This window comes from Sphaerodactylus townsendi, linkage group LG08 (genome assembly GCF_021028975.2).
Source record: "Sphaerodactylus townsendi isolate TG3544 linkage group LG08, MPM_Stown_v2.3, whole genome shotgun sequence".
Lineage (NCBI taxonomy): Eukaryota > Metazoa > Chordata > Lepidosauria > Squamata > Sphaerodactylidae > Sphaerodactylus > Sphaerodactylus townsendi.
The window spans coordinates 52524184-52551404 of NC_059432.1; the positions used below are offsets into that span (position 1 = coordinate 52524184).

Below are 27221 nucleotides of genomic sequence, written 5' to 3' on the forward strand. Positions count from 1 at the left end.
TACAGGTATATACTGTGAGGAAGATCAACTGGCCAAGAGACACAGAGAGGGCCGCTCTGTACTCAGAAGTCTCCCCCCCCCCTTCCCCTGGTTTTTTTCAGATTGTATTTTTGTATTGTAAGCCACTTTGTGTCCTCATTGGAAAGAAAAGTTGAATATTTGGTTACAGCAGCCAGGTTTGTACTGGCAAAGAGTTGGAAATTAAAAACAATACCATCCGTGGAAGAATGGATAGAGAAATTTTGGCATGTAGCCAAATTAGACAAACTGACTTGTCTACTAAAAGAAGATTTTCTGGAAAAATTCAACTCTACCTGGTCTTCGTTTATGGATTATATGTTGGAACAACTTGACATTAAATCACTGGCAGTTGACTGTCAGACTAGAGACATATGATTATTCAGAACAGGAGTGTCTAAATATACACATAAAATAATCAAGCAATAAGAGTAATAAGATTTATTGATGTATGAAAGGATCTGAACTAACGGTTATAAACGAAATAATTGCGAGCATATCTGCTGAATTTAGACTCCCACACTCAAGAGATAAGAGGGAGGTCAACAAATTTGTTAGGTTTTTTTCTTGTTGTATTATGCTTTCTTATCTTCTTTTCTGTTCTGTTTTTGATTGTTCTATTACTGTCGTTGACTGTGTTTCTACTATGGTTGTTTCTGTGTATTGAAATGAAATAAAGATATTTACTACTAAAAAAAATTTAGTTTCACCATGTGAGTAGGATGCTTTCAAATAGTGTTAGTTGACATGTTTTTTGTGATAAAAAGAACTTGAAGGAAATGGATAAAGATGCAAGCATTAGACTTCAAAGCTGAAATAGCTTAGTATCTAGGGACCAATCTCACTTGTGCTTATACCCACTAAAACATAAGGGAAATGTTGGATAGCCCAGTAGTTCTTCCAAGTCAAGTTTCCTGTGTTTGCATTTGTGTAAGGAATATTATTCTCAAGGAAATTTCCGATGTCAGTCTTTACCTTGTGCAACTTTTTATTGCTGAATTATAAACGTTGAAATTGGGATTCATAATAGAAATCATGACACAGCTCTAATAGTCTCAGTGGGCCTTGATATGAGAAGTTTAGGAAATCAGTTTGCAGATTATCATTCCAAAAACTCATTCTGCATCACACAGATTACTCTAGACATAGATACCCTCTCCTTACTTATAATATTTAACATAAAATTAAATTTAAAATATTTGTTCAGAACTAATAGAATCATGACTTTAGGCAATCCATTGTTAATATAAAGGATTTGTTCAGCTCTACAGGACATATTTTCTGGAAGAGTTGTGTTAATGAATTGTTATTTGTTCTTTCATAGTTTCAATAATGAGTTTTATTTTGCTATAATAAAATATAAGAACCTATTCTAGTCCTTGCAGATTAGTCAAATAAACAAAACCCACAAATATTAAATAACAGTAACCAGCTTTATATTCCTTCAGTGCTATTTCTAAGCTTCTGAAGCCACAGTGAAGAAATTAACAACAGAGGCGTAGCTATAAAGAGACGGGGTGTGTGCTGTGCACTGGGTACATGCCGGTGGGGGCAGAAAAATTGATGCTTTTGGGGGTGGAGTCTATGGAATCGTACCCTACTGAGGTTCCTGTTCTCCCCAGGCTTCATTCCCAAATCTCCAGGGTTTTCCCAATCTGGAGCTGGCAATCTACCTCCACCCCTATCCTTCTCTGGTGCCGGGTGGATCTGCCAAGGTAAGCCACAACACAGTGCTATCCTATCAACAAATGAAAATAAAATAAGCAGTTCCACTTTCTGCTGTTTTCCATCTTTTGCAAAAAAAAAAAAAGGATTGTACTCAAATTACTTTCACACACCCTGATTTTCTGATTTCCCTGTTCTGTTTGACCTAATAATAAATATTTTCAAATATTTATCTTCCAAACAGGCCAAATTACTAATCCTAAAAACACTTCCTTAGTAAGCACCATTGAATACAACTTAATATATGCAGAGAAAAAGCTGTAACAGCTGGTATAGCTGCTACAGACAATAACGTCTAAAAGTTACACGTCCCACAATCAGAATCAGGGGGGGAAAAGTACAATGTTCGAGGGAGAACAATTTATTTGATCTTTTACATACCTTCCCAATACAGAGGATCTAATAAAACAAAGTTAAAATAAAACCTTCCCTGATTCCTACCTTTTATACTTGTCAGGACATGGTAACTAAGCATTGTTGAGACCTTTAGGTCTTTAAGGGTTTAATGAGGTTTCTGAAAGACTGAGTGTTGGCCTGGTTTCTGAAAAATTGGGTGTTACCCCCAGATCATATGTCACTTCATAGCTGCATAGTGGAACAATGCAGATGGATATTGGTGCCCTAAGAGGGAGGAAGGGTGTGTGCTTGTCTCCTCCAGAATCTAAAATTTACTGGTATATGTGTAATACCAACTTGCATTGAAGTGGCACATCATTCATGTGTGAATCAGCTATATAGTGAACCCAAAGGACGATGCAATTACATCCTTGCTATTCCATAATGCTTTTCCCAAAGAAGGAATGAGAAAAAAGTAAGAAAGTAGTTGATTGGGGGGAGGGGAAGAAAAGAGGAGAGAAGAGGAGAAGAGAAAAACTTTTTAGATGCAGATGTTCTTCAGAAATCACAGATCCACTTTATCTCTTGATTCAGTCCTACAGGTGTTAACATCTGGAGATGATGTATCCAAAACACCTCTCTCTTCTGCAAGTGTTTAGTCATGCTAGAAGATATAGTGTGGGCAGTTTCCACAACCCAAAATTACAATAGTCTATCAATTTGGCCAGAACTCAGAAAACGATTTACAAGAGGAGCATTCATTTTCTCTGATATTATACAGTTCATATTGTTCGGGATGGTCATATCATACAGAGTTTTAGTTAGCAAGCTTTGCCAAAAAAGAAAGTAGAATAGAGCATTATAATAAGAAAGTGATGGAGTGATATGGCCAAATGGCCAGCCAAATATTATTTGTTGTACCCACTATATTCATTGCATTCATTATATTTGAAGTAGTAGAAGTTTTTTTAAATTAAGTAGTAATTTTTGCTTTAAAGTAAGTAGGTTTGTCTCTATATTGAAGACACTGTTCTATCTTTGGTGAGGTAATCTGCTTTTATAGAGAGGCCTAGTCTGGGTTGCTAAGCAATCAGAGACAAGGGGCCTGGTATGACCCTGTTTGGCAGGGAGGGAGAAAGAGGTGCAGGTACTCCTCCTGGCCTCCCAAAATCTTGTCTTGAAACTGATGTCATTTTGAATTAATGGGCTTATGCTGTAATGTATGCATAAAAAGCATATAAACTTATTAACTTTAAGACTTGGTGTTTGATTAGAGAAACTATTCTCCAAGCATCCATATTTTATTTCGGCACAGAAATAAAAGGTTTGAAATATTTCCATTTCTTATGTATGATTATTGGCCTAAAAAGCACACCAGGCAATGGCCTGCTGAATTTGGAGACAACAATATGCTCACAAATTCTCACCCTAACTAATCTAATGGTCATCCCCACATACATTAATCCAGAAGGGAATTGAATAACATGGATGACCCCTCTAGAATTACAGCTGCAAAATGAACAAATAGAAAAAGTTATGGTCTTGTTTGAATTCTAAAAAGTTTTCCTTCCCTTAACAAAAAGTTCAGATTACACAATGGCCACATGACAAAAAACAACCTTTTGTGATATACACTTATTAAATACTTATTTTGATTGTGAAACATTGGATTTAGCTGGAACTTTGTAGAATTATCGACATACATGAGGTCAAGTATTACTCTTCCACTATATCAAACATCTAGAATTGATCAGTGCATACTGGGATAAAGTTTACTCTCTTCATTAAGTTTTTTAGTATCTCAATAGTCCTAAAAAAACAAGTAGCTGGTAACTAGAATGGCTGATCAAAGTTGTTCTCTTTATGCTAAAGCTTTTAAGATCCAACAAATAAACTTTCCTTAGGAAAAAAAAGCCCTATGCTTTATGGAATATTTTTCTTTGACTTTTATTTAACTCCTTGAAGATGTGCGTGTTGTTAAAGCTGCTTTGAAGCTGGTGACTGGCATACTGGGACTACAGTGAGATTCTAAAATTGATTTTTCTGGCCAGGAAATAAGGCAATATTTTGCCCTGGCACATAATCATATAATCCAGTAGGATAATGGTGTCTCTTCAAAGAATGCAACATTCCGGTTTTAAGGCTCTGTGGATCTTTGCTGTCAGTGGACTGCATTTTGTAGCTAATGTTGCTTTCAGAATGGTAGGATACTTCAAAGCCTCTGAATCCTTTGTAAGACTCCTAACCTGCCAAACTGATGTGAAACTTACAGTATTTTTGTAAAATTTCTGCTACTCCTCTAGTCCTTTCATCCTATTGAAGTCTTCTCAGCAATGTTTTTAAAGTATCCTTTTAAAGTATCCTTAACAAACATTTTTCTGTGCCTTTTAATATCAATACGTAAAAGACAGAATAAACACAAATTTAACCTTAGGACATTTGTTTTATGAAAATTCAAATGAGGGCTATCTTGCCTCCAGTTACTCACTGTTATGTCATGCTGGATTGGACCAATCTTTCATTCTACTTATGCAAATTGCACTGTTGGATGCAAAATAATTCCACTTATTCCCCACTCACACCGCAGCCCGTGACAGGCCACAATGTTACTCCAGAGCGTCCACTGATGACCGGTATTGTCAGGAGCATAACATGCTGCAGTGGGGAGGGGGTAGGAAGGTGGATTGTGGAACAACCTTTCCAGGCAAGTGTGCCGGCCCCTTCACTGCTGATCTTCAAAAGGCAGTTGAAGGACTTATTTAGGACTGCTTTTGATCAATGAAGTTTTTATTTGTCGGCAGTCCTCATCGGATTTTTTAAAATTGGGGCCCTTTATTTGTTTTTATGATTGTTTTATTTATATCGTTTTTAATCTGATTTTATCATCCTTTTATTTATATTGTAAACAAGGGAGTTTCACAAGGGAGAAAGGCAGCTAGTAAATGTTATCAATAAGTAACATGTTAATGGGGCTGTTGCATAATTCTGTTACTGAAACATTTTCATGAAAATGAATAGCATGTTTGAAATAAAGACAACCCATAGAGAAAGTGGCTGGAGTTTGAAACTGTCTGAACATTGAGATCTTGAATTGACTCCTGAAGATGACAGCAAAGTGAGCTGAGTCACTGTGAATTCAAAGGATCTTTAAATTGCCAAGGTCTTCAGTAAATATTTTCTCCTCTGAGATGATGTGGCATTTGTACTTTCTTTTCATTTTGCTACAGAACAAGTCAAGGAGGGCCTCTAGTTCACATAACTTTTATTTATGATGGTCCAGTTCAATGCTTGGTATTATCCCTGTCCTAGACTACTATGATCTGACATCCATTTCCTGAATGCTTTTATTAATTAGCTGGATAGTGGTATTATAAGTTTCTGACTTCTTCCCCCAATCTCCTCTTTATTATTGCAATGGGCCTACAGAGTATGTGCTGGCCAGTAGAATGCTGAGTACGTGGTCATTCAGACTTACCATGACACAACGCAACTGTGATATGAAACAAAATTGAATAATAATAATGTGCCATCAAGTCACAACCAACTTATGGCAACCCCTCAAGAGGTTTCTAGGGCAAGAAATGAGCAGAACTGATCAGCTATTGGCTTCCTCCACCTAGCAATCTTGGTCTTCATTGATGATTTCCCATGCAAGTATTCAACCATGTACAGCCATGCTTAGCTTCCAAGCTCTGGTAATCTCAAGCTATTCATTGTGCTACTAAGCTGCTTTGTAGAAATAATTATGAGATGACATAATTATGTGAAACACTTTAAACACTTTGCCCATCATCATTAATTCATTGTTCAGCTCTGAACTCAGGCTTAAGTCTTCATAAGACTGAAGTCTAACGGAAGACATCAGGGAAGACTGGGAATCGAGTTAAACTGGCAGAGCTGGAAGTGGCACACATTGTCCCTGCATCTTGAATTGCAAAGCCTTTCAGGATGCAACTTGATCTCCGCTATACAACATTCAACACGTGTGCAGAAGTATTGCACAGGACTGGCCATTTCATCTGCTAAGCCAAGTTGTTCCATATTTGGTTAGTTCTTTCTTACTGTTTCAGAAACAAAATATTTATTTACTTTAAATATAGTCTGTTTTCTTCACTGAGATTCAAGACAGATTTACAAGAGTCAGTCATGTATTGCCAATTTGCCCCCTCTACAATAAATAATAAAAAGTCAGTCAATCAACTCATATAGAAACATGTCCTTTTCCTGATAAGTTGTCTTCTTGCCAGACTTTTTGACATTATTCCTCCTCCTTTCAGCGTGAGGACGTATATAATGCAAAACAACTAATTGCTTTGGAAGATCAACTAAAATACTATCCCTTGTGGAACCTAAAGCTATACAGCAGAAAATAACTAATCAAAACAAAGTTAAGCATTACTGACATTTGGCACATGCTAGGAGGCATTGCACTCAAGATTAATTTCAATCTTTAACTTCTCTATAGTGCTCTGGTTCCCACACTATATACTAGGGCATACTTGTTTTTTTTAGGAAAGACTTACATGAACAATTGAGCGACTATGTTGGATAAATCCCTCACTCTGTGTGCCTCAGAGCAGAAGGGACCCATGAAGTGTCTCCTCCCCATTAGTATACAGGAAATATTATTATTAGTAAGGAATGCATCTGGATTCTGTGATGCAGATTATGCTACACATGAAAGTTGGGGTAGAAACTTTGGATGTATCCAGATGTTCTTTTTAGATATGAATCTGCTAACAGACAGCTTCTTGAAGAAAAGAAAGTGATATTTCTTCCATGTGGAGGATTTATAAATATAATTTGTAGAGTGATGGTAGGAGGAAAGTAGAAAAAAGGTACATCTGTATGCAACCTCTAAAACCGCCCCAAAGCCAGAAATGCTATGGTGAGGGGCCATGAATGTACTGAAGGGAGGAGCTAGAATTGTCATGTGCTCATCTTTCTAAATCCTCACTGGGTGGTGTCTTATGATGTCATGTGTCAAGGTCATGGTGTGGGGGCTGGTTATGTCTTCTTCCAAATGAAATTGCAAGGCATAAAATATATATTCTTCTTCCAAATGAAATTGCAAGGCATAAAACTGTAGGGGCAGAGCCAGTGCAATGTAGTGGTTAAGAGATTCAGACTAGGATCTGCAATATCCAGGTTCAAATCACTACTCTGCCATGGAGGCTTGCTGGGGGACCTTGGCCAAGTAGCCTCTACCTCACAGGGCTGTTGTGAGACTAAAATGGAAAAGGGTAGATTGTTGTAAGCGACTTTAGATCTTATTGAGGAGAAGAACAAGGCTTAAACCCTAAAAAGGATTTAAAACTGTGTTAAGAATGCTAAGGGTGGGGGGAGATAGCAATTAATCATTGCCTGAAATGCTAAAATGAGATGCAGTGACATGCAACTTTCAATTTTAGTTACTGCTGTCATCTTTTTTTTCCTGTCCCCACAGCAGTCTGTTCAAAGAATAGCAGACCTGATGAACTTTGCTAAGTGAATGAACCAATAATGCAAACAACTGCCTACTTTCTAAACTTTGCTTCTGTGCAGTGGAACAAACCCACATCATTTTTAGTGGAAATCAATAAGGCTTAAATTGAACACCTACATAGTCCTTTGAAGGTCTGGGGCTAAGACATGCATACTGATACTTTGGCATTAGATTAGGAAAACATAACATCTTATATTCTAATATCGAAGTCAGCCAAATCTTTGGACACTTAAATCTAATGACTGAAGCTGTGAAAGGGCAAGACAGGTTGTAATGGACTGCAAGGAAAAAGATAATTTAAAGTGCAGTTCTGTCTAAGAAAATAATTGATTATGGTACCTTCAGAGTGTGGCACAGGTAGCCTAATAACAGGGGAGCCACCTGATTGGCTGTGGTCTCCTGTGCTCTGATTGGGCAAGTTACAGTGTGATGCAGACAGGGTGGAAATTAACTCCCTTGTCAGTACAATCTAAAAGGCTTTTGGTCTTGACATTTCCTGCTGTTTCCAGATGTTTGCCTTAACTGAGGAAAAGCTAAACATCTCTGAGGGAATAGTTCTGTCAGTGTGTGACAGGAACTATTGCTACCAGCCTGAAAGCTGGGAGAAAGCAATTATACGCAGATCAAGTATAGTGGGGAAAAAGTTTATTGGAGGGCCCCGTAGAATGGTCATATAAACCAGGATAGGAATATCTTCTAGGCAGGGAAGAGTTCCAGTGTACCAGTGGGCCTAGGGTATAGTGATTTGCTTTAAGTTTACCTCAGTAGAGAGTCTGTGTTTTTTTTAAGGCATTTCTCATAAGAGGACTAAGTGAGGATACTATGGATAAGTACCTAGCCTATGTTAGGATCCTGTGTGAAGAAACCATAAGTGAGTACCTTCTAAAATAAAGGAACTGTACAAGATAAGTAGTATCTATGAAACCAGCATCTAAGCTGAACTATAACTGAATGATCGTAAGTATTGTAAAGAAATCAAAAACTTTAAACCACTGTGCCAAGCTCTTGTGCAATTAGTGGATATATTTCTTTTGCCTACTGCCTTATCTGCCTTATACATCCATCTCCAAGTTATTATTCCTCTATTTCCCATGTCCTCTGTCGGTTAATTAAATCTGGGTTTTTGTTTAAGTTTACTTCTGCCTCAGTAGATTCATTTTAGTGTGCCTTAGTGTGAGGAGTGCCTGGAAAGGAAAATAAGTGTCAGCAGGCATCCTTTGCCTTCTGGGGTACAACAGGGCTGAAGGAAAGTGCTTTCTACCTTATGTTACCATCATTCTGAAGCACCTCAGTCCCTGAAAGAAAAAAGCTGGGAAAAAGCTGTAAGAGTAGTTTCCCAGTCTGAAGAAGTATAGATGATATTGGGGAGGGAGGGGGGCATGTTGCACAGATCTTTGTACAAACTGGAAATTGGTCACAGGTTTTGCAGAGAAATGTAAACTCTAAAAAGAAAATACATCAGAGGGTTTTAAAAAACAAAAAAAATGATAAAAGCAGCGCCCATAGCTTTAAGCAACAGATTCCCTCAGTGGCTTTTGCTGGGCAACCATAGCATTTCAGGCTTCAGTTACAGTTGGGCCCCTTCCGCACACGCAAAATAATGCGTTTTCAAACCACTTTCACAACTGTTTGCAAGTGGATTTTGCCATTCCGCACAGCTTCAAAGAGCACTGAAAGCAGTTTGAAAGTGCATTATTCTGCATGTGCAGAATGAGTCTTAGTGAAAGGCAGGGGAAGGAGGCAGTGCCCTTTCCAGGCCTATTTTTGGCCTTTGAGGGAGGACTCATTGGAGCCAGGCCTGACTAGGGTTACCAGCTCTACTTTGGGAAATTCCTGGAATTTTTTTGGTGCAGTCTCTGGGTAGGGAATTTTGTAATTTTGGTTTTCTTTAGCACAGCACTTAAGATTACTTAGATCAGGGGTAGGGAACCTGCGGCTCTCCAGATGTTCAGGAACTACAATTCCCATCAGCCCCTACCAGCATGGCCAATTGGCCATGCTGACAGAGGCTGATGGGAATTGTAGTTCCTGAACATCTGGAGAGCCGCAGGTTCCCTACCCCTGACTTAGATGGTAGTTTAAGAGTTGTTTTATAAGTTTATACAGTTCCATTGCTTAGATGTTCTGGCTTACGACTATTGCTTACAGAGTGCTAACGTAGGCCACTTACATTCACTCAGTACCACACACAGCCCTCTAAGTTAGGTAAAACCCTCAAAACAAAACAAAGCAAATCTCTATACCCCAACAAACTGATAGAGTAGAACCCTCCTCTCTCTGGGAGAAGTCCTTATCCTGGTTTATTAAGTCTTCACCTGGCCCTTCAATAGACGCTATACAGTGTCTGTGTATGATTGCTTAAACTCAGTACTCAGGCTGATAACCAATAGAATCAGTCACTGGCTTGGCTGATGTATACCCCTCAGAATTTAGTTTTTTTTTCTCAGAAACAACAGACAGCTCTTAGCAGTATCAAAAAGCCATTCACAGAGAACACCCTCTTTTCATGCTCCCAAGATCTTTCTCTGTCTAAAAACCTCCACTGCTCTTTTAACAGATAGCTAAGCTCCTCCCCCTTTCTCTGCATCATACTACTACCTTCCCAACCAGAGTGCAGGAGACCACAGCCAATCGGGTGGCTCCACTGTTCCCAAGCCTTCACTGCTCCATTCTGAAGGTAAACAGAACATTTGCTTTGTCAGAATTGCATTTAAAAAACATCTTTCCTTAGCAATCCGTCACACCCTCTCAACCTCCTAATAGCTCAGGATGATATACAAGGATGGAGTAATCCCATTTTTACCCTCACAATTATCCTGTGGTGTACATTAGTCTAAAATAAAGTAAATTGTTCATATTAATCCAGGGAGTTTCATGACCAAAATGGGGACTTTTACTCAGTTCCTATCCCCCCCCCGCCCCCAGCACCATCTCCACCCAAGTTCAAGTCCAGCCTTATATTGCACTGGTTCTTATCCTTTTACAATTTTTATATGAACATCTCAGTTCATTTTTTCAAACAACGTTTATTGCATTTTGTTTCTGTTCAAACGACTCTTAATTTTGTATGTCTGCTGATTCTAATCACTGTGTCAGTTGCAAGCCCATGGATAGTAAGTAACCATGATCCTCAGCACTTCTATACTTAAACACCACTTTCCTAATTATACTGTATTGAATGTTAAATAACAGTGCAGTAGCAAGATACTTCAGAAGTGTATTATTTAGAAGGAAGATGACAACCTCATACATTAGAAAAGCTAATGTACTACAATAGAATAAATAATGCAAAAGCAAGTAGTAGTTTGCTGCAGCACATCAGTTTACAGACCTACAACTGGCATTATCATTTACAGTTCCTCTTGAATGAATGTGTCATCCATACTTTTTTTTTGCTTCTGTACACAAATTCTGCAGCAAAGTACATTTCATTTAGAGAATTTTGTTTATATTTCAGCTCCATGTGACTTGGCAGTCCTCTTTCAGTTTAGCCTGGCTTCATATGTGATTTGGGACTCCTTTGCTCTGCATGTATGGAAGCCATGCAAATGAAAGGGCGTGCTACATCTGACCAGCTTAATGGGATTAATGGGCTTATCCAAAGTTAAAGCAAAAATGATTTTTAGGATCCGTGTATTGAAACTAATCAATTTACCTTACATATTCAGGATCAGTTTGAGGCTTTTCACTGATTTTGATTTTTTCCTCTTTTAAACATTTTGTGATGGTTTCAGCTTTTCTCATTTCTTCTTCAAAATCTGAATAGAGAAATAACGCTCCTTCAGTTATGTTTTTATCATTTCTTATCTTATTAGTGAACACTATTAATATAATTAGCTTTATTAGGAGAAATGTTGGATTATAATTTGAGACATTAAATAGTTTTCAATTGTATTTCATCTATGCCTTACTTGACTGCTGAATGCTCATAGATCAAGTATGTTAATACTGTGTTAATACTGTAGCCTAGAATCCAAAGAAAAATGTGAATGCTGGCAAAAACTGGGCGCAAAGCCAAAACCTCATTTTTGGTGTTGTAGTTCCCATTGCAGAAGATACAAGCTGATTTAAAAGGGACATGTTACTTTGGCAGTGGCAAGTTCTAGCTGCCAAGAAAGGTAGAGTCCTAACCTGGATAGTCCAAGCTAGCTCCATCTTGTCAGACTTCATAAGCTAAGCACAGCCAGCCTTGCTTAGTATTTGAATGTGAGACCACTGAAGGAGTCCAGGGTTGTGACACTAAGCAAACTACCTCTAAACATCTCTTGCCATGAGAATTCTATTTGGTCATCTTGACATTTAACAGTAGGCCGTTTCCGCACGGCGTCAATGGGGGTTGGGTTGACCCAACCCCCCTGGGACCGTTTGCATGAACGGTCCCAGAAACAGCCGGGAAGACGGCGCCGCGGAGCGCTGTTGCCTGGCCGACCTGGCATGTCTCGGGCCGTCCAGCATGTTGCCGAGGCCTGGAGACACGCCCCCGGGCCACGCCCTCCAAGCCACCGTTTCCCAAAAACCTCGCTTCCCGAGCGAGGTCGGAAAACGGCGGCTTCGCGCCGGTCGGGCGGTGCGAGGGCGGCGCAGCTGCAAAGCAGCTGCACCCCCTGTGCGAATGGCTCCCTGGGGACGGCGTTTTTTGCTGTCCCCAGGGCGCCATATACCGCCCGTGCGGAAAGGGCCAGTATTTTCCATCACCAAGAAAATGTGTGAAACCAACATGTTTTTAATTATTTAGTTCACATCCTGATTGTGAAGTCATTAAAAAAAATTCCTAAATGTTCAATATATTCTAATCTGCCCTAAAATGTTTTCTCAAAGTGACTGATCAAATGTAATTTTCCAACTACACATAAAAGTGTGAAATCAGGTAAATAAAATACCTTTGAGTTTCTTCTGGAGAAGAGATAAATCCTGCTTTAATTCATTTTTCCGCAGCTGAAATATTTTTAATTGAATATTTTCATGTTCCATTGACTCAATTTCTAGGAAGGTAATTTTAGTTTAAAGTCAGAGTTCATTAAATATTTATAAGAATACCCTAATAAACTTTGCTACCGTAAATTCTCTCCAGATACTTTGCAAGCAAGAACTATACACTGTACATACAGTACGTATCCAATAATCATATGGAAGTACTTCTCAGTAATTTACATGTGCATGTTTAGAATATTGTCCAGAAATATGGTCCTGATAATTAAAAGTATTTAATAGACTATGGGATCTTTAAAAAGAACCATCTTGTATAAGTTAATGTTCTTTTTTTAAGTACATTCTACAAAAACAGTGATGTGCAAGCAAAGTCGGCAAGTGTGAATTACAGACATCACTGAAGTTTATCTGGAAGAAAATATTGTAGAGTTAATTAACTTTGTGCTGTACTGGATTAAACACTGTTGTTGAATGCTACTGCTTTTCACTGTTCATCTTAAAGCTCCTTGAACTATTGAATACCTTTGTACCGCAAAGGCAAGATAAAATCAGGACAAACGGCTTAGTACAGTTCAAGGAAGCTGTTGGTACCTGCAAAGAAGTCTGTCTCTTCAGCTGGCAAATTGCAACCACATTGTTCTACATTGGCACAATCTAGCAAGAAGAACTCCAGAAAATAACAAAAGAAGAATGCTTTTCTTATAGAAAAACAAAGGTCAACAACTCACACTTTAGTATATTTTTGCACAGTTGATCTGGAATATGCCCAGACAATAAGAGCAAAATATTTGATTGACACAAAGTGTGTGTATGTGTGTGTGCTGAGCAGCGATGAACCTGTCGTGTATTCTCACCACTGTGATCTAATAAGATCTAATAAGGACAATAGTCCACATAATTTGTGTGTGTGCTTCAGGGAAACGGGCGCTGGGAATTAGCCTGTAGCCTGGCTAATGTAAAATATCAATGATGACAATTCAATGATATAAAAATACAAAGGGCCTTCTGTTTTGCTTATGTGCCTTCTTTGCTATTAGGATTAAAAAATGGGCTTTCATTGGCTATTAATAGATTTGCCAGCTCTGACTTGAGAAATTCCTGGAGCTTTGGGGGCAGCACTTTGGAAGGAGAGATGGAATGCCATTGCAAGGCTTTCATTTCCCCTACTGTATGCTGCATAATAGAGTCTGCCATTATGGATCGGTTAAAATTGTGGAAAACTGCTACTGGATCAGTTATAAAGCTGCTGGATCAGTTATAATTGTGGAAAATATCCAGGCTGCACCTTGAAGATGGCAACCCTAGCTGTGGACCATGCCCCATGTTTAAAGGTGTAGGAAAACAGATTTGTACCATAGTCTCTCCAGTCCCTAGCACAGGCAGATAGACAGGATAGTAAATGGGGGAAAGCTTGATAAGAGCACTATATCTCAGCCCCTATCATGCCATGCACAGATAGTACTGATGATGGGGCGCTGCAGCTTGCCTTCAACATTGTCTGCAATGACTGCTTGATGCTTGACAATAGCATGCTGTTCTCCATTCAGGGCAAATCATTAATTTACAATTTCCAGCTTGGAAGAAAATGGTAAAATTGTAGTGCCACAAAGCAACAGCATAGTCATTTATATTCTCAGATAATCCAAGATAAAATAATTAAATTCAAGACATACCATTTCTCAAAACATTTTCTCTTTCTTCTAAGTCACATATTTCAGCTTCAACTCGCTTTTTAATTAAAAGCTCCCGAGTGGATGTTAGGCCATATTCATTGTTGAAGTCAGTAATTTCCTTCAAAAATTTCTCCTCCTCAAGAGCCATTTTTTCCTTTGAGGCCATCTAATGAAGTGATAACATTAAAATGATTGTGTATGGGAAATAATAAATTTTCATTAAAATGAAATGGAGTTTTAAAAAAAATTAACCATACAAAATGCATTTGTGTTTTAAGACCTGTGAAGGCTATTTACATTCTGCTATATACCAGCAATGCCATATTAAAGCAGCTGTAATCTACATTTTAAAATAATAATGAGATTTGAATGATGATAGTTGATTAATTTTGATCTGTGGTAAAATTCTGTACGTTCAGAACTAAGTTCAAATTCCTATTCAGTTAAGAATATGTAGCAAACAATTGTCTCTCACTGCATGAACCTAACAATGTTCCCTAATTAGTAAATCTGCTGATTTCAATAGCACCTATTTCAAGAAAAGCTCCTTCAGATAAATATGCTTACTTAACAATTGCAGGAATAATAACGGCCACCTTCAGAACAATTTTGTGAGTATAGATGCAATAAAGATTGCACTGAAAGTGATATGAAAATAAATAGCATCATAAAACATGCCATTAATTGTAAATAGAAGTTGGTGATGGAATCAATTAGGTTCCTTCCTAAGAAACAGCGGCTTGTTATGGCTACCTTTAAAACCTTTTTTAAAATGAGTTAAGAACTTTTTGTTAAACCTCTAAAACCTGAAGAAGAACATAACACATTTCCTCAATTTCAGGACTGAATTTAACAGTTTTCACCACAGGTTCCAGTGACTTCAACAAGAACTTTATTAGTCTCCAGCATTTCATTGTCGCCATCAGTCCCCTTTCTCTTTTGGACATGTCAGCACTATGCTCATTCCTGTGTCTTTTCCTAGTAGTAAAATATCATGCCCACCAACACCTTTCCTGCTGCCCTCCAGTGGCTTTTAGAAAGTGTGTGGAGCCAAATGGGGCTTTTGATTGGCCACTGGAGATTTAATTGGCTGTACAGATATTTTACAAAAGTTGTTTTGGTCAGTGGCAAAGCCACAAGGGGGCACACACCTGGGGGCACAAAAATTGCCCCAGGCCCCTCCCCCTTCCCCCACAGCACCCCACGCCCCCCCCCCACGGCGCTTCCCACCCCCTTCCCATACTTACCTTACTTCCTTTTTCAGAACTTTTTCAGGCTTCAAAAGGCCTTGTTTTCAGTAAAAACGGCCTGAGGAACTATAGTTCCCAGGAGACCTTGAGGCTCACAAGGTCTCCTGGGAAGTATAGTTCCCATCAGGCCTTTTTTTTTTACTGAGAACAAGGCCTTCTGAAGCCTGAAAAAGTTCTGAAAAAGTAAGTAAGGTAAGTATGGGAAGGGGGAAAGGGAACGGGAGATGCCGCGAAGGGGGGGCGCTGTGGGGGGAGGCGGAAAATGTGGAATGCACACCAGGCACAGTTTGGCCCAGCTACACCTCTGGTTTTGGTAGCAGTTACCACCACATCACAAGAATATTCACTGTACAAGGCAAGCCACATCACAAGAATCTTCACTGTACAAGGCAAGCCACAACAGCCTTTTTGTGGCTGATTTAGACCCCTGCGGAAGCCATTTTATGGCTGTACCTACCACACTGTTTCACAATTCTAAAGGATCCCACAGACCCACAAAAATGGGGACCCCAGTGGTGGCAAACCTTTGGCACTCCAGATTGGCCATGTTGGAAGGGGCTGATGGGAATTGTAGTCCATAACATCTGGAGTGCCAAAGGTTTGCCACCACGGGCTTAGGCTTAGGTTCTAATTGTTGCTGAGATCCTACCCTGTCTAGAAGCATTTGGTAAATTGCTAATTCCTATAGCTGATGATATCCATTGGCTAAGCCTTGCAGGGTAATTGGTTTACTGAATGGGATGTTTGGGTTAGAAAAGATTAGTTTTTTAGTGGCAAAAGGCAGGAACCTCAGAAAACTCGCAGAAAACATCCTGCTTTGCTGCACAGAAATGGACCTTTTGTGGCTGATGGAACTACTAAGAGAACTGTCAGAATTCATGAAGGTAGTAAACTTGCTTGTAGCAAACTTGCTTGTAAATTTATAGTTAGTTATATTCTAATCAGACTTAGTGAGGTTTTTTATATATGGCTTGCTTCTGACTGGGTGCTAGTATGTTGAAGTGCTCAGTAAATCAATAAATGTGACTTGCTGTTTAAACCCCTGGAATTACTGAGTGGATGTAGGTACTCCCCAGAACTGGATCTGCAAGCAGTGGTGTAGCTACCATGGGATGGGATGGGACGGGGACAGGCGCCTTGGGGAGATGCCATTGGGGTCATGTGAGGGTGGGCGGGACATGCCCCATGCTCCTTCTCCTTCCCCCCTCATCCCGCCCTTCCAGACCCGGTAGAGGCTGCAGCCGAGCCAGCCTCGCTTGGCCAGACCCAGTGGAGGCTGCTGCCGGTGCCCCTGCCCAGCCCCAGCCCCCCAGCACCAGCAGAGGCCACTGCATGCATCCCTGCTTGACCCCACCCAGCCAGGGCCAATGGAGGCTGCTGCGTGCACCCCTGCCTGGCACCTCCCTGTCAGGCCCCACTGATGGCTAAGGTGCACGGGGGCAGTGCAGGGGCCCATAGGGTGGGGCAGAAAACTTGAAGTTTGCCCCGGGCTCCTTTTTCCATAGCTACACCCTTTCTGGGAAATGAGGACTATCTCCCACCCCCGCCCCACAATTCTTATACTGCTCTATATGAGTACATGATCTATAGTACTCTCACTGGAAACATACCAGAGTTTTACAGAGAATGCAGTTTTGATTTAGAAGTTCCGTTTTCTGGTGTTCCAAACTCTCTTCCTGTTTTTTCAGGAGTTCCAAGTTAACAGTCTTTTCACATAGCACCTGAACCTAAAAACAATTATTAAAAATATTGGTTATAAAATGTGAGCACTGGTGGTATTTAAGTGTGGGTTGCTGTAAGTTGAAGGATTGCATGCAAAAAGTTGTCTAGTTTTTGAGAACTCTGAGTTTGATATCTTCTTTTGTAATATACTGCACTATAACTCAGGCTTTGCCACCCAAGGAGGACTGGGTGGCCACTACATAAACCTTTTGTGGTAATAAAACTGGCCACAGCTTGTTTTATTGAATGCTGGCAATAGAGGCAAAGGTGCAGCATAGGAGACGGATCCTGATCACTGGCAGCAAGCTTGCTGAACCCAGTGAACACTTTCTCCCAGTGATGGGGGAACCAGGAGCAACAAGTCAGTGGGAACCAATTGGGTGGTGGCCACTAAGTGGATCTTCCCTTCTGCCATGAGGTGCTGCCTTCCCCAGCTATATATGGCACTGTGCACTCTGGCTCTGCTCCCAGTTCCCCTCGTTGGCCTGAATCAGCCGGCCTCATCTGATCTTGCCCACTGGGTGACATGCGGTCGGCGTGGCTGGTGACCCTCAGTCTCCCCACTCCAGAGGCATGGGGTAAGTCCTGTGTCATGCTTTATGTGGACTCAACAAGTCTCGCTTACTTCTTCTATCAATGAATTCTTATTGTCATCCAAATGAGACTTAGAGTGCTAAAATAAAAATGTATATTGTATTTAATTAACTCTACATACAGTCTGGTCTTAAATCTTAAGTAAGAGTATAGGGCTAGCGCAGGCTAGCTTGATCTCATCAGATCTTGGAAGCTAAGCAGAGTTGGTTCTCATCAGTATTTGGATGGGGGACTAGCAAAATACCAGAGTTGTTGTGCAGAGGTAGGCAATGATGAACCATCTCTGATTGTCTCTTGTCTTGAAAACCATACAGGGTTGCTATAAGAGTTGTGACATGATGGCAAAAGATGGGGTGGGGGGGGACCAGTCCAAGAATGGGGTTTGTGCTTTAAATCACACAATCTGTCATTTTTAAGTATTCCCCTTCCTTTGTTTTCCCCTCCCATCTGCTGTCCTTTGCCCATTTCAGTACATTTCCATTGCAGTACTGCTCATAGTCCATGTTGGCAATCTGAGAAGAAGGAATGAAGCCCTCTACCGCTATAACATGCTGCTGCTGGAATGCAGGAACTTTGTTCCTAAAGGGGGCAAGTAATAGCAGTATAGCAGAAGAAGAAAAAAGCTTATTCTCAGCATGTTTTCCTGCTGACACTCTTGGTTGAGACATGCACTCACACACTATGAATTATTGCCATTCTGCCCAAAATAATGTTTCACTGAACAATCTTTAATTCTTTGGATTGGTATCTTCAGGAGGAAGCTTGTGGCTTACTGAATCAAATAAATTTCTTGATTCTTTGTCTTAAAAAAAACACACCTTGCCATCAGAATGGTACCCATTCTGCCCCCCATAATATGATCAATATTTCACATGAGGGCAAGAGTCAGGGCTTATGAAAAGCTAGAAGGAGAAGCAAGCACATGATAATAAGAAACTTCCCTTCCTCTTGGCAATGAATGGAAATCTGAATCTAAATGTTTACTCATTAGCTAGACTAAGAAGGATAAAATTTTCTATTTGATTTCTCCCAGGTAGACAGGGTAATCCCTTAGGGCAATTCATGACACTTAGCAGGGATTAGTAATGGATGCATACATTTTGCCAAGCAACAGCCAAAGGAATCAGCATAAAAAACAGAACAAACAAGCATTGCTTTTTTCCCCAGAGTGTTGCCTTTTTAAAAACTGAATCCAGTAATGCCAGGGTGGCCAACATGAGTGCAGGACATCATATGTCCTGATCTGTATGAAGTACCTTCTCTTAGTACCAGGTGAAAAATGGCAGGGATTGAGCCACCCAGTTCTGTATCCCATCCCCTAACTCTACATCCTTCTGAGCAAAGAGCCAGAAATGGTTCATGGTCTTCTCCCTTCTCTTTGAGGCCATGTAAGGATCTTAGCCATGCTTGGGGCATCATGCTAAGTGACTTTCCTGTATTCAGAAGTCGTATGGATTTGTGACTAAGTCTGTGAGGGATCAGTGTCACTCTTGGAGCAATTTCTCCCCTGCTGCTTCTCATTTCCACCCCTAGGATGAATCTGCTAGATAGCTGGTTGTCCAGTGGCAGGTTGTTAAGGGGCCAGCTGTCATGGGTCAGCTGGCTTGTATGTGGCTCTTTAAAGGTTGTGTTTGCAGCTCTATGGAGCATGATGGATACTTGCTTTGGTGGTCTGACGTCATTGCTGCTATCTTATGGCTGGTTCATCACACAGGATTAATGATTTGTATTTTCATTCTTCCAAAAGAGTGATGAGTAAGAATGAATTTCTATTTTTTTAAAAAAGCTCATTGGACTATCAAGCTTGGCATAGCAGAGGTCTTTCCCACTGAGGAGGTACTGAAATGCCTAACTGCTATCAGCAGGCACGCTAAAGTACTTACATAATGTATTCTTTAAGACAGTACTTTTGAAAAGGGTGCATTGAACCCTGAAAGGCAAAATGCTGTAATTCAAGTTTTAATTACATGCTACCTAGTTTTTCAGAACATACCAAAATTTTATATTTCCTGGATGCTTTTTCTTGACCATAAGCAGTTTCCATGAAATGGATGTCAAAACTTCTTAGGACTCTAACGTTCAGCTAATCAAACTTTTACCCGTTTTTACCATCTCTCTCTCTCTCTCTCTCTCTCTCTCTCTCTCTCTCTCTCTCTCTGTGTGCGCGCCCCTCTATTTAGAAATTCAAGACTGTACAAGTTTATGGAAATAGGGAGTAAATAATGTAGAAATGTCAACTAAAACCTATAGAGAAATCTCAAGAATGAACTTACAGTGACATTGATAGCAGATTAATGTATGTTATTACACCAGAGATGTTAAGGAGGGGACAGCATAGGCTTATGTTTCTATGCCCATCAAAAATGGATATGATAATTTCAATAGTGTTCCATTTTTTATCTAGTTGTGGCAATACATGCTGGCTTCTGTTGTGCTTATGAGGTTTAGGCTTTCTCAGAAAATAACTTGATAACTAACAAAATGTTCAGGTTAATAGGCACCGACCTTCATGTAATTGATTCCGTGGATTTAATTGGTTTAGGAATGCTTTCTAGCTTTACTCATTAGTAATGCATAGTAATTGTTGCTCTATTTTAAAGTCTCCTCTGTATCTACCATAGACACCATAACTGTAAATCAAAATGTGTCAATGGCAAATTAGTGGGATACAAATATAATTGTAATTGCCATAAATTAGTTTTACAAGCAGCAACACAATGAATGTCATTGTATCATCAGGCAGCTAAAGGACAATGGAGATCCTGTTCTGTGACCTGGGTTTATTCCGAAATTGAGGTCATGAAAAATCCACTGTGTGAAAATTGGTCAAAAACATACTTTTCAAACAGTTCTGCAGGTTCTGTGTTTCCATATGAGAGCCTTTCTATGAGTTTGTGGTGTTCAATGAAAGGAAAGTTTTCAGACAGGAAGTCCCACGATGAGACGATGAGGAGCCTGCTGCACAGTGTTTTTTAGAAATTGCAGTGGTCACAAAATGAGATCCCTTGACAGCCTTGAAAACCAAATGGCAGCCAGAGGCTTTACAAGGACAGGAGCAGCCCTCAAAGTGCTGTTCACTGAAATGAAGTGACTGTGAGAGGCTCTAGTCTATGATGACAAGAAGCATGAGAGACAGTCATGCTGATAAAGCACTGTGACAGCTTCCACGAACAGCAGAAGCTCTGCCGCGCACTAATATATGTGCTAAACTATGAAACATACAGCTTAATTACCTTAATCAATTGACACAATGTAATAATTACTACACTACCTCAGCTTCTAATTTTCTTTTTGCTTCATCCAGTTGTTCTGTTGCTTGTTTCACTTTTCCGTGACTTAAGGTTATTTCCTGTTTAACTGCAACACAAAACTAGTTCACGTTTAGACATATGGAGGAAATTTTGAGCAAGTGTCTTCTTCAAATTTGCATTTTGTGAGAAAATACAATAACATCAACTATGACTACATAAACATTTGATCGCCAAATGTTTAGATTGGGAAATTAATGAGCTTCAGGATTACTGTGAATCTGCCAGTGCTCATTGCAAAGTAGTGTGCCCTGAAGCTATCAGTGCCTGTTAGGTTGAATTGGGTTTAGTGAGGTCCCCACTGGAAGAGTGCCGTAAGTAGTTTTTTCTGAGTTATAAATAAGGTTTTATGATTAGGAAAAAAGGGACGCTTCCCCATTCTTGATGCTTGCTCTGCTAGGGTCTGAATCCTGAAAGGGGTGGTCAGTTAACCACAGCATATTTTAGGGCAACTGTTCTCATAAAAAGACATGATTTTGTTTAAAACAACCCCCATCCCCTACTTTAAAGTGGGTGTGAACATATTTAATGACTCAGATATGTAAAAGTTCCTTATTTATCAGTGTATCTAATAGTCAACATAGCCCATCTGTGGATCAGGGTCCTATATTCAGGATGGAGAACTTTCAACAAACTAGAAGAATCCCTCAGGTTTGCAGAAAAATCTGAAAAATTATAAAAGGAGGGGAGCGAAAATCCTTCAAAGCAATGTTGTCTGTGCAAGCACAAACAATGCACCTCTGTTGCCTGTCAGCCTCCTCCCCCCCACTGAACTTCAGAAAATGGGGAGCCATCAGCATTTGAGCTACATAGGAATGGGAGGGCAGGAGTTACTGCTGCCATCACCACCACCCTAGTACTTCCTGCAAAACAGTGGAGAGGAGGACAAACAGAAGTGGAATTCAGCCGGTTTGGCCCAGTTCAGCCGAACTGGATGTTAAAAGTTCCCTCACTCCCCCTACCCTAGGAGAGGGAGTGGCGGGGCTTTTAGCGCCTTGGAGCTCAGTGTGGGGAGGAGAGCTCTGGCTCAGGTCTCCTTCCCGCCTGGGCTCCTGGAGTGGGAAGGAGACTTCCCGAGCTGGGAAGTGTGGAAGGGGGTGGAGGTGGCCAGAAAGCACTGGGGGGCTGACCATCCATCTGCGGGGACCTCTGGCAGCCATAGCCCTGCTGGAGGTCACCCAGGCCTCCCGACCGCTGCCCTAGCCCAGGAAGGCTACCCCAGTAAGGGTGCGTTGCGGTGGCCTTCCCCGACTAGGGCAGCGGCCAGGAGGCCTGGGCAACCTCCAGCAAGGCCTCTAGCAGCCGCAGCCCTGCTGGACATCACCCAGGCCTCCTGGCCGCTGCCCTAGCCCAGGAAGGCTTACTCCCAGCAGGGCACGTGGCAGTGGCCTTCCCGGACTAGGGCAGCGGCCAGGAGGCCTGGGCAACCTCCAGCAAGACCTCTAGCAGCCACAGCCCTGCTGGATGTCACCCAGGCCTCCCGGCCGCTGCCCTAGCCCAGGAAGGCCACCCCAGCAGGCCATGCAGTGGTGGCCTCCAAGGCAGTGGCCTTCCCAGGCCACCCACCCTGGCCAAGAAAGGGCCCTCCCCAAGCTGCACAGCCAGCCCCCAGGCACATGGCTTTCTGGCGGCCGGCAAAAGAAGCCCAGCCCCTTTCGTGGCCAGCCAGCTGGCCTAGCATCACGTTGGCCAAGCCGCAACTGCCACCTTCCCTCACCTCCCCCTGGCCCAACATAAAAAGGGGGGTGCAGCAGCAAGGTTAGTGGGCGGCGAGGGGGACGCAGCTAGGGGGGGTGCAAACCAGTAGCTGAGTAATTAGAATCCCACCACTGAGGACAGATAGGTGTGGGAGGGAAAGGCAGTCAGGCAAACTAAGGGACAAGCAAACAAGATTTCCCCTTCCTCTGTGTTTGACTTGAGGAGAGGTGCTACTGGCATCCCCCAGCCCTACCCTAGCCTTTGGAGCAGTAGTACAATTGGATGGCAAGCAAGGAGGACAAGGAAGGGGGAGAGGAAGCCACTACCTTCCACTGTGGCCACAGTGGTGGTGTAACCTCTGCTTGTGGGTTCTGTGGTGTCATCCCATTCTGAACATAGGGGTTACAGTGGCACAGGCAGTCAGTTGGGAGGAGGATTGAGCACAGAAGGAACCACTGCCACTCTGCAGTGTAGGCAGCAGAGGAAAGGAGGAGAGGAAACTGCTGCTTCTCCCAACCCTTGCCTTGGCTCCTGAGAAAGTGGCACAGTTGGTTGGCAAGTGTGGGGAAAGTGGATCAGGACTAACCCCTGCCATTTCTGCCTCCACAGTTGGGCCGGCAAGTACCTGACAAATGTGTAAGCAACAAGCCAACAGGGCAGTGAGGGGGGGGGGGGGAGGATGGGATTCCTCCCTCCTATGGGTTCTCCATGAGTATCTGTCTTTGGGGTGTTGTAAGTACCTCCTCTGTCCATTCTGCAAATGATAATTGTAATTGTTTCTAAGCAAAGGGATAGTTGATTTCTGCTATATGAAATTTTGCAGACAGAATCCCTCAGATATTGAGTATAATCTCTGAGAGTTTTTACCCAATTTGTATAGGTTCCCAGGGTACAGCTAAAGTTATCCAAATTGTCAGCCCTAAGATATTTCTAACAGTGAAGTAGCAGGTAGAACACTGACAGCTGGGATGATTCCAGTCAAGTGGTTACACTTACATTCAGAAGGCATTTGTGCAAAAGAAAACTTTCTTTGGAGTGGCTAAAGATATGAATTACAATTGACAATAATTTCAGCTCCATTCAGTGCAGGTAGAAATCTTAAGTGCAAGTGCTATTTGATGATTCTAGGATAATATGGATCATTGTTCTTTACTCCAAATCCCAAGTATCTAAAGATCTTGAACTCAAAGAATCATGAGATTATCTTCATCCATAGGATGGTTTCAGCTTAATAAACTGGAGCACCCTTAACTTGATTTTCCTGCCTTGAAGAGTTCAGTCACATTTTCAAGCTTTTCCTTCTGCAATCAGTTCTGGAGAATAGTTTCATAATAAAAAGGTCATGCAGCGTTGTGCTGGGAGCAGCAGTGGCATAGGGACGTAGGTATAGATTTTTATGGGGGTGGGTTCGGGGATGGGGCCACACCCCCACCCGCCCCTAGGGCATGGCCACGCCTCCCAAAGCCCCACCCCTGGCCTAGAGCTTATAAAAGCAGCTCTCCGAGGCCGGGGATGGCAGACTCCCCTGTTCTGCCCTGCCCTCCCCTCTGGGCAGAGGCATAGAGGGAAAATGGAGCCTGGTGCAAAATCTGAGTTTTGCGGGGGGGCCCCGGCAGCCGCTGTGATGCTGGAATCCACCCCCAAACAGCATCACTTTCAATGGTGTTTAAACTAGAGAGACCAAATTCTCCTTTTAAATCCACCTTAAAGGGAGAATTTGGGGACCCTAGTTAAACAGCATTGAAAGTGATGCTGTTTTGGGGTGGATTATCCCCCACCCTGGAACAGCATCACTTTCAATGTGGCGTAGTGGTTAAGAGCAGGTGCATTCTAATCTGGAGGAACCGGGTTTGATTCCCTGCTCTGCCACTTGAGCTGTGGAGGCTTATCTGGGGAATTCAGATTAGCCTGTGTACTCCCACACACACCAGCTGGGTGACCTTGGGCTAGTCACAGCTTTTCGGAGCTCTCTCAGCCCCACCCACCTCACAAGGTGTTTGTTGTGAGGGGGGAAGGGCAAGGAGATTGTAAGCCCCTTTGAGTCTCCTACAGGAGAGAAAGGGGGATATAAATCCAAACCCTTCTTCTTCTAAACTGAGGACCTCAGATTCTCCCTTTAAATCCATGCCTAAGGGGGTGGATTTAAAAGGAGAATCTGGGGGAATTTGGGGGGTGCCTGCTGTCAGGGGTGCAATGGTTAAGCTAGAAACACCAAACTTTCAGGGTATCTTTAGGAGATTCTCCTAATGATACCACCCAGGTTTGGTAAAGTTTGGTTCAGGGGGTCCAAAATTATGGACCCTCAAAGGTGTAGCCCCCATCTCCTATTAGCTCCCATTGGAAACAATGGGGGATGGGGGCACCCCTTTGGAAGTCCATAGCTTTGGACCCCCAGGACCAAACCTCACCAAACCTGGGTAGCATCATCAGGAGAGTCCCCCAAACAATCCCTGAAAGTTTGGTGCTGCTAGTCCAAACAATGCGCCCCCTGCAGGCCAAAAACCGAAAAAGCACTAAAATGTTTAAAAAACCCACAAACGGAGGGGCGGAGCTTCGGACATGAATGGGGGGGTTCAAACCCGAGAACCCCCCCCCCCAACCTACGTCCATGGGCGTAGGAGGTTAAGAGCTCGTGTATCTAATCTGGAGGAACCGGGTTTGATTCCCAGCTCTGCCGCTTGAGCTGTGGAGGCTTATCGGGGGAATTCAGATTAGCCTGTACACTCCCACACATGCCAGCTGGGTGACCTTGGGCTAGTCACAGCTTCTTGGAGCTCTCTCAGCCCCACCTACCTCACAGGGTGTTTGTTGTGAGGGGGGAAGGGCAAGGAGATTGTAAGCCCCTTTGAGTCTCCTGCAGGAGAGAAGGGGGGGGATATAAATCCAAACTCTTCTTCTTCTTCTAAAGTCATTTTCATGAGTATCATAATTCATAAGTCTCTTATTCCCCTAAAATCTGAAACTGCATATGAACAATCTGAAATTATGTAGTACTTACTCCTAGTAAGTCCTACTGGGTGTAATGATGCTTAACCTTAAATTAATGTTGATAGAATTTAATTTCATATTCTAAATTACCTACAAGTGATTCAGTGTTGAGGAAGAAATTTAAAATCAACTTCTGATGTGATGCAAGTGGTAGGATTGCCAGTCTCTCACTATGGTATGAGACCTCCTGCTGGCAACCTGCACTTCTCACCACAACTCTTTTAGATGGTGGGAGAATTTAAAAAAAAAAATGTTACCAGCATGATGTCATTATGACATTTTCACAGAAAATCAGAAGCAATGTCACAGCACTCCAGGAATAGCTGGCAACTCTATGGTTTTCCCATAGAGTTTCCTGTGAATTTTAGAGCAGTGTGACATCACTTTCAGGTTTTCCTGGAAGTAATGTCACATTTGCTGATGGTGCCTCCATATTCCAGCCCTGCATTTCCTGGAGTAAGTAGCTGGCAGCCCTAGCAGATGGGTACATATGACATTTTTGTGGTGGTACCTTGCCTTTGGAATGCCTTCCCTCTTGAGGCTCACCAGGCACCAACTTTACTTTCTTTTAGGTGCCAGGTCAAAATTTGTCTTTTTACCCAAGCTTTTATTTAAAGGCTTTATCAGGTTCTTATGGTCGGCTTCCATTTAATAGATAGTTTTATGCTGCTTACATCTAATGGCTTGTTTTTAATTGATTTAAAAAAAAATATTGTGTTGCTTCTAATTGTAAGCAATATCAAGCAGAAGGCAGGCAGCATAGAAATTTCATTAATAAATAAATAAAATAAACCCAGCCACATCAGCTGTTTGTGAAAGTTCAGGTTAATTTTAATCTAGGCTGGTGATAAGCCTAAGAGGTTCAGAGTCACACTTATTGCCTCAAATAACACAATAGTTACCAACCTAGGTGCATGACGCGCCTCTTCTCCTCAGACTTTTGCTCTGCCAAAAGAATGTGCTGAAATAGGGAGTCTAGGCTCATTTCTGCTGTGCCTCTTCAGGAGTCACTAAAGAAAAATGGGAAATAGATCATTGTTACTTTTTTCACCTAGAGAGCATCAGAAAGGAATGAGGGGCCTGCTTGGGGGAAGGAAAATGGTAGCCCTCATGTATCTAAGCAACCAATCTCTCTCAGCCTCAGTGCCTCAGCTTCTTATTGCTCTGCTGACTCTATAGGTTATGCAGGAGAAGGCAGAAAACTAGGCAGTCCACTTTACATTTCAAATAGGAACAGAATTATCTTTTTAATCTCATGTTTTAAAAGGCAAAAAGCTATCCCTACATCGAGTAAATTAGCCCAGTTTAGCACTGTCTTCTTGATGTGTTAGTTTAGTACATGCAGGGAGCTTTTTTGTGAGGGGGAAGCATTGAGACCTATGACCTTCCACTTGTCCTCTGAAGTGTTACTATTCAGAATTCTGTCACCTCAGTTTGCCATCTTATTCCACAGCTTTCCAGTTTACTGTGAAAAAGAAAGAAATAAGCATTAACA

At 41.7% G+C, this 27221-nt stretch overlaps 1 protein-coding gene across 1 annotated transcript in view; it reads right to left on the bottom strand.

Annotated features, from left to right (window-relative positions):
• Window positions 1-26711, bottom strand: part of CCDC172 (coiled-coil domain containing 172) — a 37494-nt gene extending 10783 nt beyond the window's left edge. Inside the window, exons 1-6 of the mRNA XM_048506733.1 lie at window positions 26633-26711; window positions 21004-21089; window positions 17027-17143; window positions 14167-14332; window positions 12445-12546; window positions 11220-11322 (exon numbers count right to left, since the gene is read on the bottom strand). Coding sequence (XP_048362690.1) covers window positions 11220-11322; window positions 12445-12546; window positions 14167-14332; window positions 17027-17143; window positions 21004-21089; window positions 26633-26711 — 653 coding nt within the window. The remainder of the gene's footprint in view (window positions 1-11219; window positions 11323-12444; window positions 12547-14166; window positions 14333-17026; window positions 17144-21003; window positions 21090-26632) is intronic.
• Window positions 26712-27221: the final 510 nt, after the last annotated feature.